Source organism: Rhinatrema bivittatum, chromosome 4, assembly GCF_901001135.1.
Source record: "Rhinatrema bivittatum chromosome 4, aRhiBiv1.1, whole genome shotgun sequence".
Lineage (NCBI taxonomy): Eukaryota > Metazoa > Chordata > Amphibia > Gymnophiona > Rhinatrematidae > Rhinatrema > Rhinatrema bivittatum.
The window spans coordinates 486,117,317-486,133,072 of record NC_042618.1 but is presented as its reverse complement, the minus strand read 5'-3'; the positions used below and the strand labels follow the sequence as shown (position 1 = coordinate 486,133,072).

Genomic DNA, 15,756 nt, shown 5'->3' with positions numbered 1-15,756 from the left:
GGAACGTGTGTCGGAGAACAAGAATGCGGGGGTAGAGGAGCATATTATGGGGGACGGTGCGTGAATTCCTCCTCCAGTCCTCCCTACTTCCACTATTCTCCTCCCACTCCACCCACCTCCCCCATCTAGTCCCATTCAATTTTGGGATCCAGCTTTCTGTTCCTGAGAAACCTCACCTGTTCATCTTCTGCCTCCACTCTTCTTTCTTTCTAACAATAGTGGGACCTAGGAACCACCACCAGCCCTTCTGCTGCCCCACACCTCTCCCCCACCAGCCCTGCAGCTGATCTCTTCTGACCCTGGTGCCACCACTCCTATCCGACTCTAGTGCTGGTGGGGCCGGGAACTCCCATCAGCTTTTCTTCTGCTAGCGCCTCTGTTTGATCCTTTTTTCTTGGGCTGGGTGACCTCTTTTGTCACTACAATCAATGGTCCCACGGTGCTGATACTGACACTTCTCTCTCACTGATACAGCTCCCCTCCCCAACACATCTGCACGTGTGGATGCCACACAATGATCACCCAGAGCCCCTACTATTTTTATAATATAGAGAGATAATTACATGTAAACATTTTGAAGTTTTAGATTAAAAATCTACAATTTTATGGAAGTCCCTTCCATTGAATCTTTAGTTTTCCCCACGCTTGTTACCCAGACTGTGTAGTTCAGTCCATGTTGGTTGTTGTCTGAATGTAAATTCTTTTTTCCACATTTCCCCCTGCCGTTGAAGCAGAGAACAATGCTTTATAGTGAAGTTCACTTAGAAACTGAGCCACTCACAGCCTGGCAGCGGAGCCTCACAGAAGGATGCTTATGATACCTTTCATTGTCTATTCGTTCTTCAAATGAAATACAATTTGGAGTTGGTTTTTTGTTTAAGATAATTATTTACCTCTGTCTCTCTATATATTTATTTATTAGCTTTTATATATCGACATTCGTGGGTACATCATGCCGGTTTACAATATAACTGAAGGAAGAAATTACAAAAAACCAGGAGCAGATAGGAAGAGAGAAGGGGCGAGAGAAGAGAGGAAAAAACAGGAAGAGGAGAAAAGGAACAGTACCTGATGGAAAACAGAAGAACATAATAAGTAGCATTGCAAATTATACACTCAGTAAGGGACTGTGTATAGCCTTATATACTGTGGATAACTCCAAAAAGTATTACATACAGTAATATACATTATCTGTAACTAGTACATACAGGAGACACTGTATATGACATTATATACATTATCTGTAACTAGTACATACAGGAGACACTGTATATGACATTATATACATGTTAAATGTTATTTCTCAATTAACCTTCTAAGTTACAATGTAAATCTATCTTTCTAATCTTGCGATCCTGCCTGCGAGGAGCGCGGGCAGGCCCTTACCTCCACACGGCCAGTCGGGCCGCTGACGCTGTTCTCTCTGCCGCCATCGCCGGGCCCCTTCCCGGCTGCCTCCAGCCCTGCGCGGCAGGGTCGGGCCACCGGGAGCTCCTCCATGCGGCTGGGTCAGCTGCCACCGCTCCGGTGTTCCCCAACGCTCTGCAGGCTTCCTGGGGTCTTCAGCCGGCAGGGAGGCCGTCCCTGCCGGTGCCTGCTTCAGCCCGGGTCCTTGGTCGGCAGGCAGACGTCCCTGCCGGTGCCTGCTTCAGCCCGGGTCCTTGGTCGGCAGGCAGACGTCCCTGCCGGTGCCTGCTTCAGCCCGGGTCCTTGGTCGGCAGGCAGACGTCCCTGCCGGTGCCTGCTTCAGCCCGGGTCCTTGGTCGGCAGGGAGGCCGTCCCTGCCGGTGCCTGCTTCAGCCCGGGGTCCTTGGTCGGCAGGCAGACGTCCCTGCCGGTGCCTGCTTCAGCCCGGGTCCTTGGTCGGCAGGCAGACGTCCCTGCCGGTGCCTGCTTCAGCCCGGGTCCTTGGTCGGCAGGCAGACGTCCCTGCCGGTGCCTGCTTCAGCCCGGGTACTTGGTCGGCAGGGAGGCCGTCCCTGCCGGTGCCTGCTTCAGCCCGGGTCCTTGGTCGGCAGGCAGACGTCCCTGCCGGTGCCTGCTTCAGCCCGGGTCCTTGGTCGGCAGGCAGACGTCCCTGCCGGTGCCTGCTTCAGCCCGGGTCCTTGGTCGGCAGGCAGACGTCCCTGCCGGTGCCTGCTTCAGCCCGGGTCCTTGGTCGGCAGGCAGACGTCCCTGCCGGTGCCTGCTTCAGCCCGGGTCCTTGGTCGGCAGGCAGACGTCCCTGCCGGTGCCTGCTTCAGCCCGGGTCCTTGGTCGGCAGGCAGACGTCCCTGCCGGTGCCTGCTTCAGCCCGGGTCCTTGGTCGGCAGGCAGACGTCCCTGCCGGTGCCTGCTTCAGCCCGGGTCCTTGGTCGGCAGGCAGACGTCCCTGCCGGTGCCTGCTTCAGCCCGGGTCCTTGGTCGGCAGGCAGACGTCCCTGCCGGTGCCTGCTTCAGCCCGGGTCCTTGGTCGGCAGGCAGACGTCCCTGCCGGTGCCTGCTTCAGCCCGGGTCCTTGGTCGGCAGGCAGACGTCCCTGCCGGTGCCTGCTTCAGCCCGGGTCCTTGGTCGGCAGGGAGACCATCCCTGCCGGTGCCTGCTTCAGCCCGGGTCCTTGGTCGGCAGGGAGACCATCCCTGCCGGTGCTTGCAGCTCTCGCTTCTCCCTGCAGCCAGCTTACCTCACTTCTGCCTTCCTGCTTCAGTCTTCACAGCTGGGAGCCGCTAAAGCAGCCTGCCACCTCTCTACCTTCAGGGCAGGGCTGCTCCACTGCCTGCCTGGCTTCCTTGGATTCTCCACGTGGCCGGGAGGACGCCACCAGCTTCCAGCTTGCCTCTCCAGCTTCCTAGGGCGCGGGCGCGTGCCTCTCTACTCCTCTTCAAGGGCCAGCCAGGTGTGGCCCCCTCCTGGCTCCTCCCTGGGCGTTGTCCTCATCAGCCCTACTAAAGGGCTCAGCTTCCAGTCTGACTTTGCCTTCGGAAGGAGTTGGTCACTCCTGGGATTCTACCATCCTTGCTCCAGGAGTTGTCCGTGTTCCAGCCTTCTGCAAGGTCCAGTGTTACTTGTTCTCTGTCGGAGCTCCTCATCCTGTCCTGATGTCTACCTGCTGTTCCAGCCCTGATGTTTGCCTGTTTATGTTCCTGCCCTTGGCCTGTCTTCCAATCCGGTACCCGTGTTCCAGTCCAGATGATGCTTATACCTTGCCTTTGGCTGCTGAAGTGCAGCAAACCTTGCCTTGACTGCCAGGAGTGCAGCAACCCTGCTTCTTCCCTGTGTCTTCAAGATGTCCTGGTGCCTCGCGGCAAGCCATGTCGTGGTCAGTGACCAGCCCCACGGGCGGGCTGAGTAGGGCGCTTCGTGATGCAAGCCATGCACCTCGTTTCTGAGTCTTTGAGAAAGCCTTACCTTGTTCCTGAATCTCCTGAAAGCTAGCACCTCGTTCCTGTGTCTTCAGGATGTCCTGGTGCCTCGCAGCAAGCCATGTCGTGGTCAGTGACCAGCCCCACGGGCGGGCTGAGTAGGGCGCTTCGTGATGCAAGCCATGCACCTCGTTTCTGAGTCTTTGAGAAAGCCTTACCTTGTTCCTGAATCTCCTGAAAGCTAGCACCTCGTTCCTGTGTCTTCAGGATGTCCTGGTGCCTCGCAGCAAGCCATGTCGTGGTCCGTGACCAGCCCCATGGGCGGGCTGAGTAGGGCGCTTCATGATGCAAGCCATGCACCTTGTTTCTGAGTCTCTGAGGAAGACTTACCTTGTTCCTGAACTTTCTGAAAGCCTGGTATCCTGCGGCAACCCCTGTCGTGGTCCGTGACCAGCCCCACGGGTGGGCTGTGTAGGGCGCTTCATGTTGCCAGTCTCGTACCTCGCCCTTGAGTCTCCTGTATGCATTATACCTCGTTCCTGAGTCTACGTCTCTACTTCCAGTACCTTGTTCCTGAGTCTACGTCTGCACTTCCAGTACCTTGTTCCTGAGTCCACGTCTCTGCCTGAGTCTACCTCGTTTCTGAGTCTCGTCTGCATCCATGTTCCAGTCTTCGCTGCCCTGGCCTCCGTCCGGCCTGCCGCTTCGTGCCGTACCCTGCAGCAGGTCCGAAAGGGCTGGGAACGGTCGGAGGACTGTTCACAAGACCAACATTGCGTTGTTGGGTCTTCCGAAGCGTGCAGGCCCGGAGGAGGGCCTGTCTCCTGGTCATCACTCCAGCCTTGCTCCTGTCCAGCCCATGCTTGGGCATGCCACGCCTCCCGCGGCACCTCTTCAGACTTCTCTGGCGTCGAGCCGTGGCCCAAGGGCACACATCTCCCAGGAAGTGGGATTGCTCTCCTAGCGCTCCACAACATCTAAATTATTATTTAAGTTACAATGTAAATCTATCTTTCTAAATTATTATTTGTTACAGTGTTACAATGTAAATCTATGTTTCTAAATTATTATTTGTTACAATGTAAAATAAGCAGCTTCTGCCTTATTTATGTTCAGTTACATGTAAACCAATGTGATATTTCGATCGAATGTCGGTACATAAAAACAAACAAATAAATAAATAAATTGCAAATTGTGCATTCAGAAAGGCAACTATATATATATATAAAACTATATATAGACTATTTATTTATTTATTTATTTGATTTTTTTATATACCGGCATTTGCGATGGGAGTCGCATCATGTCGGTTTACAATTAACAGGATGTGAACAAAAGGATAAGAACTTAGAACAATATCATGTGATGTAAGAAGAAGTAGCAGTTACAATAAAACAGGGACATAATGCAACTTGGAATGGAAAGAAAGCGATAGAAAAACATTAACAGTGAGATAGTAGAGTAACAAGGTAATAGACCTGTCCATTAAAAATAAAGTCCATTAAAAAAAAATAAAATAAAAAATAAAAAAAATAAAATAAAAAATAAAAAATAAAATAAAAAAATATAAAAAAAATAAAAAAAATAAAATAAAAAATAAAGTCCATTAAAAAAAAATAAAGTCCATTAAAAAAAAATAAAAATAAAGTCCATTAAAAAAAAATTAAAAATTAAAACTAGCAGGGTTGCTATAGGGAAAAGTAAGGTTTAAAGGATAGCAGAGGGGTAAAATAAAAGGGGTATAAAGGGTTACTATAGGGAAAAAGGTAGGGTATAAGGACAGGGGAAGGGGGAAAGGGGAATAAATGGGGGTAAATAAGGAGGTGAAGACAAATGGGAGACAAAACAGAGTATAATTAAAGGAATAAAGGAGAAGGCTATGAGTACATTAATGACAAGGGCTCTTTCCCTGAAGGAGTAGAGGGAGCAGGGGGACTACGTATCTCTCTCTCTCTCTATCTCTCTCTATCTCTCTTTGTCTGAAGGAGCAGAGGGAGCAGGGGGACTACGTATCTCTCTATCTCTCTCTCTCTCTCTCTCTTTCTCTGAAGGAGTAGAGGGAGCAGGGGGACTACGTATCTCTCTCTCTCTCTCTCTCTCTCTCTCTCACTCTCTCTCTCTTTCTCTGAAGGAGTAGCGGGAGCAGGGGGACTACGTATCTCTCTCTCTCTCTCTCTGAAGGAGTAGAGGGAGCAGGGGGACTACGTATCTCTCTCTCTCTCTATCTCTCTCTCTATCTCTCTCATCGCTCTCTCTCTCTTTCTCTGAAGAGTAGAGGGAGCAGCGGGAACTAAACGTATCTCTCTCCTCTCTCTCTATCTATCTCTCTATCACTCTCTGAAGGAGTAGAAGGAGCAGGGGGACTATGTCTCTCTCTCTCTATCTCTCTCTGAAGGAGTAGAGGGAGCAGGGGGACTACGTATCTCGCTCTTCTCTTTCTCTGAAGAGATAGAGGGAGCAGGGGGACTACGTATCTATCTCTCTCTTTCTCTGAAGGAGGTAGAGGGAGCAGGGGGACTACGTATCTCTCTCTCTCTTTCTCTGAAGGAGTAGAGGGAGCAGGGGACTACGTATCTCTCTCTCTCTCTCTCTCTCTCTCTCTCTCTCTCTTTCTCTGAAGGAGTAGAGGGAGCAGGGGGACTACGTATCTCTCTCTCTCTATCTCTCTCTCTCTCTCTTTCTCTGAAGGAGTAGAGGGAGCAGCGGGACTACGTATCTCAATCGCTCTCTCTCTCTCTCTCTTTCTCTGAAGGAGTAGAGGGAGCAGGGGGGGGGACTATGTCCTCTCTCTCTATCTCTCTATCTCTCTCTCGAAGGAGTAGAGGGAGCAAGGGGGACTACTTATCTCTCGCTCTCTCTCTCTCTCTCTCTCTTTCTCTGAAGGAGTAGAGGGAGCAGGGGGACTACGTATCTCTCTCTCTATATATATCTCTCTCTCTATCTCTCTCTCTCTCTCTCTTTCTCTGAAGGAGTAGAGGGAGCAGCGGGACTACGTATCTCTCTCTCTCTCTCTCTTTCTCTGAAGGAGTAGAGGGAGCAGGGGGACTATGTCTCTCTCTCTATCTCTCTATCTCTCTCTGAAGGAGTAGAGGGAGCAGGGGGACTATGTCTCTCTCTCTCTCTCTCTCTCTCTATCTCTCTCTGAAGGAGTAGAGGGAGCAGGGGGACTACGTATCTCTCTCTCTCTTTCTCTGAAGGAGTAGAGGGAGCAGGGGGACTACGTATCTCTCTCTCTCTTTCTCTGAAGGAGTAGAGGGAGCAGGGGGACTACGTATCTCTCTCTCTCTCTCTTTCTCTGAAGGAGTAGAGGGAGCAGGGGGACTACGTATTAGGGATGTGAATCGTTTTAGGACGATTAAAATTATCGTCCGATAATTTTAATATCGTCTTAAACCGTTATGGAAACAACATACAATACATTCTAACGATTTATCGTTATAAATCGTTAGAATCGTGAGCCGGCACACTAAAACCCCCTAAAACCCCACCCCCGACCCTTTAAATTAAATCCCCCACCCTCCCGAACCCCCCCCCCCCAATACTTAAATAACCTGCGGGTCCAGCGGCGGTCCAAACGGCAGCGGTCCGGAACGGGCTCCTGCTCCTGAATCTTGTCGTCTTCAGCCGGCCCATTTTCCAAAATGGCGCCGAAAAATGGCGGCGGCCATAGACGAAAAAGATTGGACGGCAGGAGGTCCTTCCGGACCCCCCTGGACTTTTGGCAAGTCTCGTGGGGGTCAGGAGGCCCCCCACAAGCAGCCAAAAGTTCCTGGAGGTCCAGCGGGGGTCAGGGAGCGATTTCCCGCCGCGAATCGTTTTCGTACGGAAAATGGCGCCGGCAGAGATCGACTGCAGGAGGTCGTTCAGCGAGGGTTCCGGCGCCTCGCTGAACGACCTCCTGCAGTCGATCTCCTGCCGGCGCCATTTTCCGTACGAAAACGATTCGCGGCGGGAAATCGCTCCCTGACCCCCGCTGGACCTCCATGGAAACTTTTGGCCAGCTTGTGGGGGGCCTCCTGACCCCCACGAGACTTGCCAAAAGTCCAGCGGGGGTCCGGAAGGACTCCTGCCGTCCAATCTTTTTTCGTCTATGGCCGCCGCCATTTTCGGCGCCATTTTGGAAAATGGCGCCGGCTGAAGACGACAAGATTCAGAGCAGGAGCCCGTTCCGGACCGCTGCCGTTCCGGACCGCCGCTGGACCCGCAGGTTATTTAAGTTATTTGGGGGGGTTCGGGAGGGGGGGATTTAATTTAAAGGGTCGGGGGGGTTTTTAGGGGGTTTTAATGTGCCGGTTTTTTCGATTTTTCAATTTTAAGATTTTTAAACGATTTTTTCACACGATATTTTACCCCCCCAAACGGCAACAATACGATTCCCTCCCCCTCCCAGCCAAATCGATCGTTAAGACGATCGGGCACGATTCACATCCCTACTACGTATCTCTCTAAATCTCTCTCTCTCTCTCTATCTCTCTCTCTCTCTCTCTCTTTCTCTGAAGGAGTAGAGGGAGCAGGGGGACTACGTCTCTCTCTCTCTCTCTCTCTATCTCTCTCTGAAGGAGTAGAGGGAGCAGGGGGACTATGTCTCTCTCTCTCTATCTCTCTATCTCTCTCTGAAGGAGTAGAGGGAGCAGGGGGACTACGTATCTCTCGCTCTCTCTCTTTCTCTGAAGGAGTAGAGGGAGCAGGGGGACTATGTATCTCTCTCTCTCTATCTCTCTTTCTCTGAAGAAGTAGAGGGAGCAGGGGGACTACGTATCTCTCTCTCTATCTCTATCTCTCTCTATCTCTCTTTCTCTGAAGGAGTAGAGGGAGCAGGGGGACTACGTATCTCTCTCTCTCTATCTCTCTCTCTCTCTCTCTTTCTCTGAAGGAGTAGAGGGAGCAGGGGGACTACGTATCTCTCTCTCTCTCTCTCTGAAGAAGTAGAGGGAGCAGGGGGACTACGTATCTCTCTCTCTCTCTCTCTTTCTCTGAAGGAGTAGAGGAGCAGGGTGACTACGTATCTCTCTCTCTCTCTCTCTTCTCTCTTTCTCTGAAGGAGTAGAGGGAGCAGGGGACTACTATCTCTCTCTCTCCTCTATCTCTATCTCTCTTTCTCGAAGGAGTAGAGGGAGCAGGGGGACTACGTCTCTCCTCTCCTCTCTCTCTCTGAAGAAGTAGAGGGAGCAGGGGGACTACGTATCTCTCTCTCTCTCTATCTCTCTCTATCTCTCTTTCTCTGAAGGAGTAGAGGGAGCAGGGGGACTACGTCTCTCTCTCTCTCTTTCTCTGAAGGAGTAGAGGGAGCAGGGGGACTACGTATCTCTCTCTCTCTCTCTATCTCTATCTCTCTTTCTCTGAAGGAGTAGAGGGAGCAGGGGGACTATGTCTCTCTCTCTCTCCTCTCTGAAGAAGTAGAGGAGCAGGGGGACTACGTCTCTCTCTCTCTATCTCTCTTTCTCTGAAAAGTAGAGGGACAGGAGACTAACGTATCTCTCTCTATCTCTATCTCTCTCTATCGCCTTTCGCTGAAGGAGTAGAGGGAGCAAGGGGACTACGTCTCTCTCTCTCTCTCTCTCTCTGAAGAAGTAGAGGGACAGGGGACTATTATCTCTCTCCTCCTCTCTCTCTATCACTCTTTCTCTGAAGAAGTAGAGGGAGCAGGGGCTATGTATCTCTCTCTCTCTACTCTACTACGCTTCCGCTGAAGGAGAGAAGGGAGCAGGGGGACTATGTCTCTCTCCTCTCTCATCTCTCCGCTATCTCTCTTTTCTCTGAAGGAGTAAGGGAGCAGGGGGAATAACGTCCTCTCTCTCTCTCTCTCTCCTCTGAAGAAGTAGAGGGAGCAGGGGGGACTATGTATCTCTCCTCTCTCTATCTCATCCTTCTTCTTTTCTCTGAAGAAGTAGAGGCGCAAGGATACTACGTATCTCTCTCTATCTCATCTCCTCTATCTCTCTTTCTCTGAAGGAGTAGAGGGAGCAGGGGGACTACGTCTCTCTCTCTCTCTCTCTGAAGAAGTAGAGGGAGCAGGGGGACTACGTCTCTCTCTATGTCTATCTATCTCTCTTTTTCTCTGAAGGAGTAGAGGGAGCAGGGGGACTACGTCTCTCTCTCTCTCTATCTCTATCTCTTTCTCTGAAGAAGTAGAGGGAGCAGGGGGACTACGTATCTCTATCTCTCTCTATCTCTCTTTCTCTGAAGAAGTAGAGGGAGCAGGGAGACTACATATCTCTCTCTATCTCTATCTCTCTCTCTTTCTCTGAAGGAGTAGAGGGAGCAGGGGGACTACGTCTCTCTCTCTCTATCTCTCTTTCTCTGATGGAGCAGAGGGAGCAGGGGGACTACGTCTCTCTCTCTCTCTCTATCTCTCTTTTCCTCTGAAGGAGTAGAGGGAGCAGGGGGACTACGTCTCTCTCTCTCTCTTTTCCTCTGAAGGAGTAGAGGGGAGCAGGGGGACTACGTCTCTCTCTCTCTCTATCTCTTTCTCTGAAGAAGTAGAGGGAGCAGGGGGACTACGTCTCTCTCTCTATCTCTCTTTTTCTCTGAAGGAGTAGAGGGAGCAGCGGGACTACGTATCTCTCTCTCTCTCTCTCTATCTCTCTTTCTCTGATGGAGCAGAGGGAGCAGGGGGACTACGTATCTCTCTCTCTCTATCTCTCTCTCTTTCTCTGATGGAGTAGGGGGAGCAGGGGGACTACGTATCTCTCTATCTCTATCTCTCTATCTCTCTTTTCTCTGAAGGAGTAGAGGGAGCAGGGGGACTATGTCTCTCTCTCTCTCTATCTCTCTTTCTCTGAAGGAGTAGAGGGAACAGGGGGACTATGTATCTCTCTCTCTCTCTCGTTTTCTCTTTTTCTTTTTTCTCTTTTCTCTCTATCTTTTCTCTCTTTCCTCTCTCTCTTCTCTCTCTCCAGTGGAAGATGAACTATACGAAGACACTCTGGTCTGTCTGCAAAGCTGTGTGTCTCAGACTTCCACACGCACGTACACAGGGACATACATGCATACAGGCATGTGTTGCATCCGTCAGTCTCAGACAGCTTCGACCTCTGCGCCTCACCTTTCTTTCTTCTCTGTCCTCAAGCCTTGGGAAGATGGCTGCTGCTGCGTCTTCATGCCGCTCTCTCCGGTGTCCCCGGATCGGTGACGGTGTTCACCATGATTTTCCTGAGGGCCTCCTAGGGTGCGCACGCCATCCAGGTCATGGCGGGAACCTCAGGGGCGTCCCCTCTGAGTGACATCATCACATCCTGGTATTTAGCCTGCCCTTCGTTTGCTAAAAAACTGAGTTAGCAAGGATTGGAATTGCTCAGGTCTAAGCTGCTCTGCCACAGGAAGCTCTCTCTGCCCTTCGAGGTAATTCTTCACTATCCTGGGTCCTTGCTCCTCGGGGGCCCTTCTGCTCTATTTCAGGTACCTAAAAAATGCACACAGGCAGAGGCCCACATAGACACGCACAGGAAGAGGCATGCACATATATGCACAGGCACGCAGAGACACACACAAGCATAGACAGGCTCCCCAAAACACACACAGTCAGAGGGCTCCCCCCCCCACCACCACCACTCACACATGCAGAGTCTGGACTCCACACGTGTTATGGTTTTGAGGTGTTGGAGTGGATTCTTGGGCACTGCGGTGATGGCCACTCCTATGGGGAGGAGCCCCGTGAGGAACCGCAGTACTGGGCTAGACTCAAGACACGCAAACACAGAGATTTGTCTTTTATTATACAGCTGGATGATACCACCAGAGGTGGCAGTAGTGAGGTGATCCAGTAGTAGCAGTCCAGGGACCCTCGGCAGAGGAGACCCGTCTCACAATGGTAGATGTTAGCAGCACACATTAGTATAGGGAGTTACGGTTGCAGGTTCCCAGTGCTGAGCTGTAGATGAAACAGACTGATAAAGGTTAGATTACTCACTAAGTTGGTAGCTGTATAGATGTAGATCCCAGCAGGCAGAAGTAGTTGGATTACAGGCACCAAGGCAGGGAGAGCAGGCCCTCGAGGAGCGAGTACCTGGTATCCCAGATAGGCACCTGAAAAAAAGCAAAGGGCCCCTGAGGAGCGGGTGCCCAGGTTAGATGAAATACCACGAAGGGCAGAGAGAGCTTCCAGCGGCAGCATGGAAGCGGCAGAGTATCTTAGACCGGAGACATATCCAATCCTTGCTAACTCGAATTGTTAGCAAATGAAGGGCAGGCTAAATACCCGGATGGCGTGACGTCACTCGGAGGGGACGCCCCTGAGGATCCCTCCATGACATGGGTGGCGTGCACGTGCACAACCTAGGAGGCCCTCAAGAGAAACATGGCGGATAGCCTTGCCATAGCCGTTCTGGGGACGCCAGAGAGAGCAGCAAGCAGACGCGGCGGTAGCCATCTTCCCAAGGCTAGCAGGGAGAGCAGAAAGAAAGGTGAGGCACAGAGGTCGAAGCCGTCTGAGACCGACGGACGCAACAGCATGCACACAGGCTGTTATAGAGCAGACTACCTGAGCAACTCCAGACACTTTTCGCTAATTTACTAAATAAATGACCTATGTTTTGGGTGAAACCTTGATTGCTAGGAGTTTTAACTATGTAGAAGAACTAAGTAACTTTTAGAATCATGTTTAGTAAAATAAAGACTAAATGAATTCTTTGCTTCTGTGTTTCTTAATGAGGATGTTGGGGAGATACCGATTCCAGAGATGGTTTTCAAGGGTGATGAGTCAGATGAACTGAACCAAATCACTGTGAACCTGGAAGATGTAGTAGGCCAGATTGACAAACTAAAGAGTAGCAAATCACCTGGACTGGATGGTATGCATCCCTTGGTTCTGAAGGAACTCAACAATGAAATTTCTGATCTATTAGTTAAAATTGGTAACCTATCATTAAAATCATCCATTGTACCTGAAGACTGGAGGGTGGCCAATGTAACAACAATATTTAAAAAGGGCTCCAGGGATGATCCAGGAAACTGTAGACTGGGGAGCCTGACTTCAGTGTTGGGAAAAATAGTGGAAACTATTGTAAAGATCAAAATCTCAGAGCATATAGAAAGACATGGTCTAGTGAAACACAGCATGGATTTACCCAAGGGAAGTCTTGCCTCACAAAGCTTCTTCACTTTTTTAGAACGGGTTAATAAACATGTGGTTAAAGGTGAACCGGTAGATGTAGTGTATTTGTATTTTCAGATGGTATTTGACAAAGACCCTCATGAAAGGCTTCTATGAAAACTAAAAAGTCATGGGATAGGAGGCGATGCCCTTTCTTGGATTGCAAACTGGTTAAAAGACAGGAAACAGAGAGTAGGATTAAATAGTCAATTTTCTCAGTGGAGTGCATCAGGGATCTGCACTTGAACCAATGCTTTTCAATAGGGATGTGAATCGTTTTTGAACGATTAAAATTATCGTCAGATAATTTTAAAATCGTCCAAAATCGTTAGAGTGCACGATACAATACAAATGCCCCCGATTTATCGTCAGGGGCATTTGTATTGTATTGTTAAATAGGGCGCAGGAAAACCGGCACACCAAAAAACCCTAAAACCCACCCCAAACCTTTAAAACAAATCCCCCACCCTCCCGAACCCCCCCCCCAAAATGTTTTAAATTACCTGGGGTCCAGTGGGGGGGTCCCGACGCGATCTCCCTCTCTCTGGCCACGGCTGCGTTGAGAGAAATGGCATTGTAGTGGATAACACATTGAAATCGTCCGCTCAGTGTACGGTGGCAGTCAGAAAAGCAAACAGAATGTTAGGAAATATTAGGAAAGGAATGGTAAATAAAACGGAAAATGTATAATGCCTCTGTATCGCTCCATGGTACCTTGTAGAGATGTGAATCGTGTGCCAGATCGTCTTAACCATCATATTCGGCTGGGGGGCCATCTTTACTCATTAGCCCTATAGTATAATAGGGGCTAATGAGTAAAGATGGCCGGCCATCCAGTGCTCCTACCATGTGACAGGGGCCGGCCAATGGCACGGATACCCTGTCACATGGTAAGGGCAAAGGGGCATCGGTGCCATTTTTTTTTTTAGAACAAGTGATGCCTGGGAACGGGAAATCTCTCCCCGAGGCCCCCCTGGATCTCTCCTCTCCCCGAGGCCCCCCTGGATCTCTCCCCGAGGCCCCCCTGGACCACCAGGTAAATTTTAAAAGGTTTTGGGGGGTCTGGAGGGTGGGGTCGATTTAAAGGGTCGGGTGGGTTTTTTTATTTTAGCGGCACGGGCCTCCCTAAAAAAAAAATTAGCAATGTGAATTGGAATCGGAAACGATTCCAATTCACATATCTTAACGATCAGATTCGGCCCCCCCCAGCCGAATCTGATTGTTAAGACAATCTGGCACACGATTCACATCTCTACTAAATATAAGGGAGGCCTCCATGTCACTTTCCCACCTATAGCAGACATAATCTGCACCATTATTCACATACCTTCCTGTACATCCACATTTCTACTGCAGAATCCTTTAACATAGATACAACTTGCATCTCATGCATCAAAGCTCAGTAATTGTTTCCAGAACCCGCAGGTTCCTAACAAACTCATAACATACCATGCATTCATTCTGCCCCAGATATGGCCAAACTTTGTGGAATGTGTTCACTTTCTGGAACCTGGGCTACTGAAACAAAGCAGCAAGCAGCACTAAATAAAATAAACAAGGTCACTCAATTTTGTTTCTTTGAAAAATAAATTTTCAAATGATTGCTCTAAAAATGGTAGGAAATGAGCGAAAAATATATTTTTATTGTTCCATGATTGAATTTCCTGGGGCATTGTGGGTAATCAATCAGTAACTATCTTTGTTGTCTTATGACAGTCTGCAGATATTCATTTGGGTGTGTTTATTATTTTTCAGGCTAGAGGAGAACTATGAGATTGCAGAGGGTGTCTGCATCCCCAGGAGTGCCCTCTACATGCATTACTTGGATTTCTGTGAAAAGAATGACACCCAGCCTGTTAATGCAGCCAGCTTTGGAAAGGTAAGCGCACAGAGCTGTGTGAAGGCTGTATATGCTAGACCAGTGGTTCTCAACATTTTTTTTGCTGGGACATACCTGACAGATGGTTCTCACATGCGCTGACACACTAAATATGTGACCGTCGCAGGGCTAAATGTAAACATACATTCTGCGTCCCCCTTCACTCCCAACAATGGGAACAGAGCAGAACTAGGACATTACCTGTACAACTCACCATACAAAAAAGACATTGTGCTTCTGATGACATCTCAGTAACAGCAAAATAAACTCACTTTACTACTAGGTACAATAGCCTTCCTTATGAAAAGACAGTAATTTACCACTAATGCATATCCTAATGGGAAAAATCAAAAAATAAGATTGATACAAATGCCTACATGCTAGTAAAATACCTCACCTCAGTCACACACACACAGAACTGACCTTCACCAAGTACAGAAAGACCAAACTTTATAAATATGGAGACAGAAACTGGAATGGAAAACCAAAAAGCCACTCTGCATGCAGTGCAAAACTGGAGAAATGGGAAGAGGCTTCTAGGAAAAGTAAAAAGTCATGGGATAGGTGGCGATGTCCTTTCGTGGATTGCAAACTGGCTAAAAGACAGGAAACAGAGTAGGATTAAATGGACAAATTTCTCAGTGGAAGGGAGTGGGCAGTGGAGTGCCTCAGGGATCTGTATTGGGACCCTTACTTTTCAATATATTTATAAATGATCTGGAAAGAAATACGACGAATGAGGTAATCAAATTTGCAGATGACACAAAATGTTCAGAGAAGTTAAATCACAAGCAGATTGTGATAAATTGCAGGAAGACCTTGTGAGACTGGAAAATTGGGCAACTAAATGGCAGATGAAATTTAATGTGGATAAGTGCAAGGTGATGCATATAGGGAAAAATAACCCATGCTATAGTTACACAATGTTAGGTTCCATATTAGGTGCTACAACCCAAGAAAGAAATCTAGGCTTCATAGTGGATAACATTGAAATCGTCGGCTCAGTGTGCTGCGGCAGTCAAAAAGGCAAAAGGAATGTTGGGAATTATTAGAAAGGGAATGGTAAATAAAACGGAAAATGTCATAATGCCTCTGTATCGCTCCATGGTGAGACCGCACCTTGAGTACTGTGTACAATTCTGGTCACCGCATCTCAAAAAAGATATAATTGTGATGGAGAAGGTACAGAGAAGGGCTACCAAAATGATAAGGGGAATGGAACAACTCCCCTATGAGGAAAGACTAAAGAGGTTAGACTTTTCAGCTTGGAGAAGAGACGACTGAGGGGGGATATGGTAGAGGTGTTTAAAATCATGAGAGGTCTAGAACGGGTAGATGTGAATCTGTTATTTACTCTTTCGGATAGTAGAAAGACTAGGGGGCACTCCATGAAGTTAGCATGTGACACATTTAAGACTAATTGGAGAAAATTCTTTTTCACTCAA

At 49.1% G+C, this 15,756-nt stretch overlaps 1 protein-coding gene across 1 annotated transcript in view; it reads left to right on the top strand.

Annotated features, from left to right (window-relative positions):
- The window catches only part of RFX4 (regulatory factor X4), a 501,498-nt gene that overhangs the window by 64,297 nt on the left and 421,445 nt on the right, over positions 1-15,756 (top strand). Inside the window, 1 exon segment of the mRNA XM_029597552.1 lies at positions 14,188-14,311. Coding sequence (XP_029453412.1) covers positions 14,188-14,311 — 124 coding nt within the window.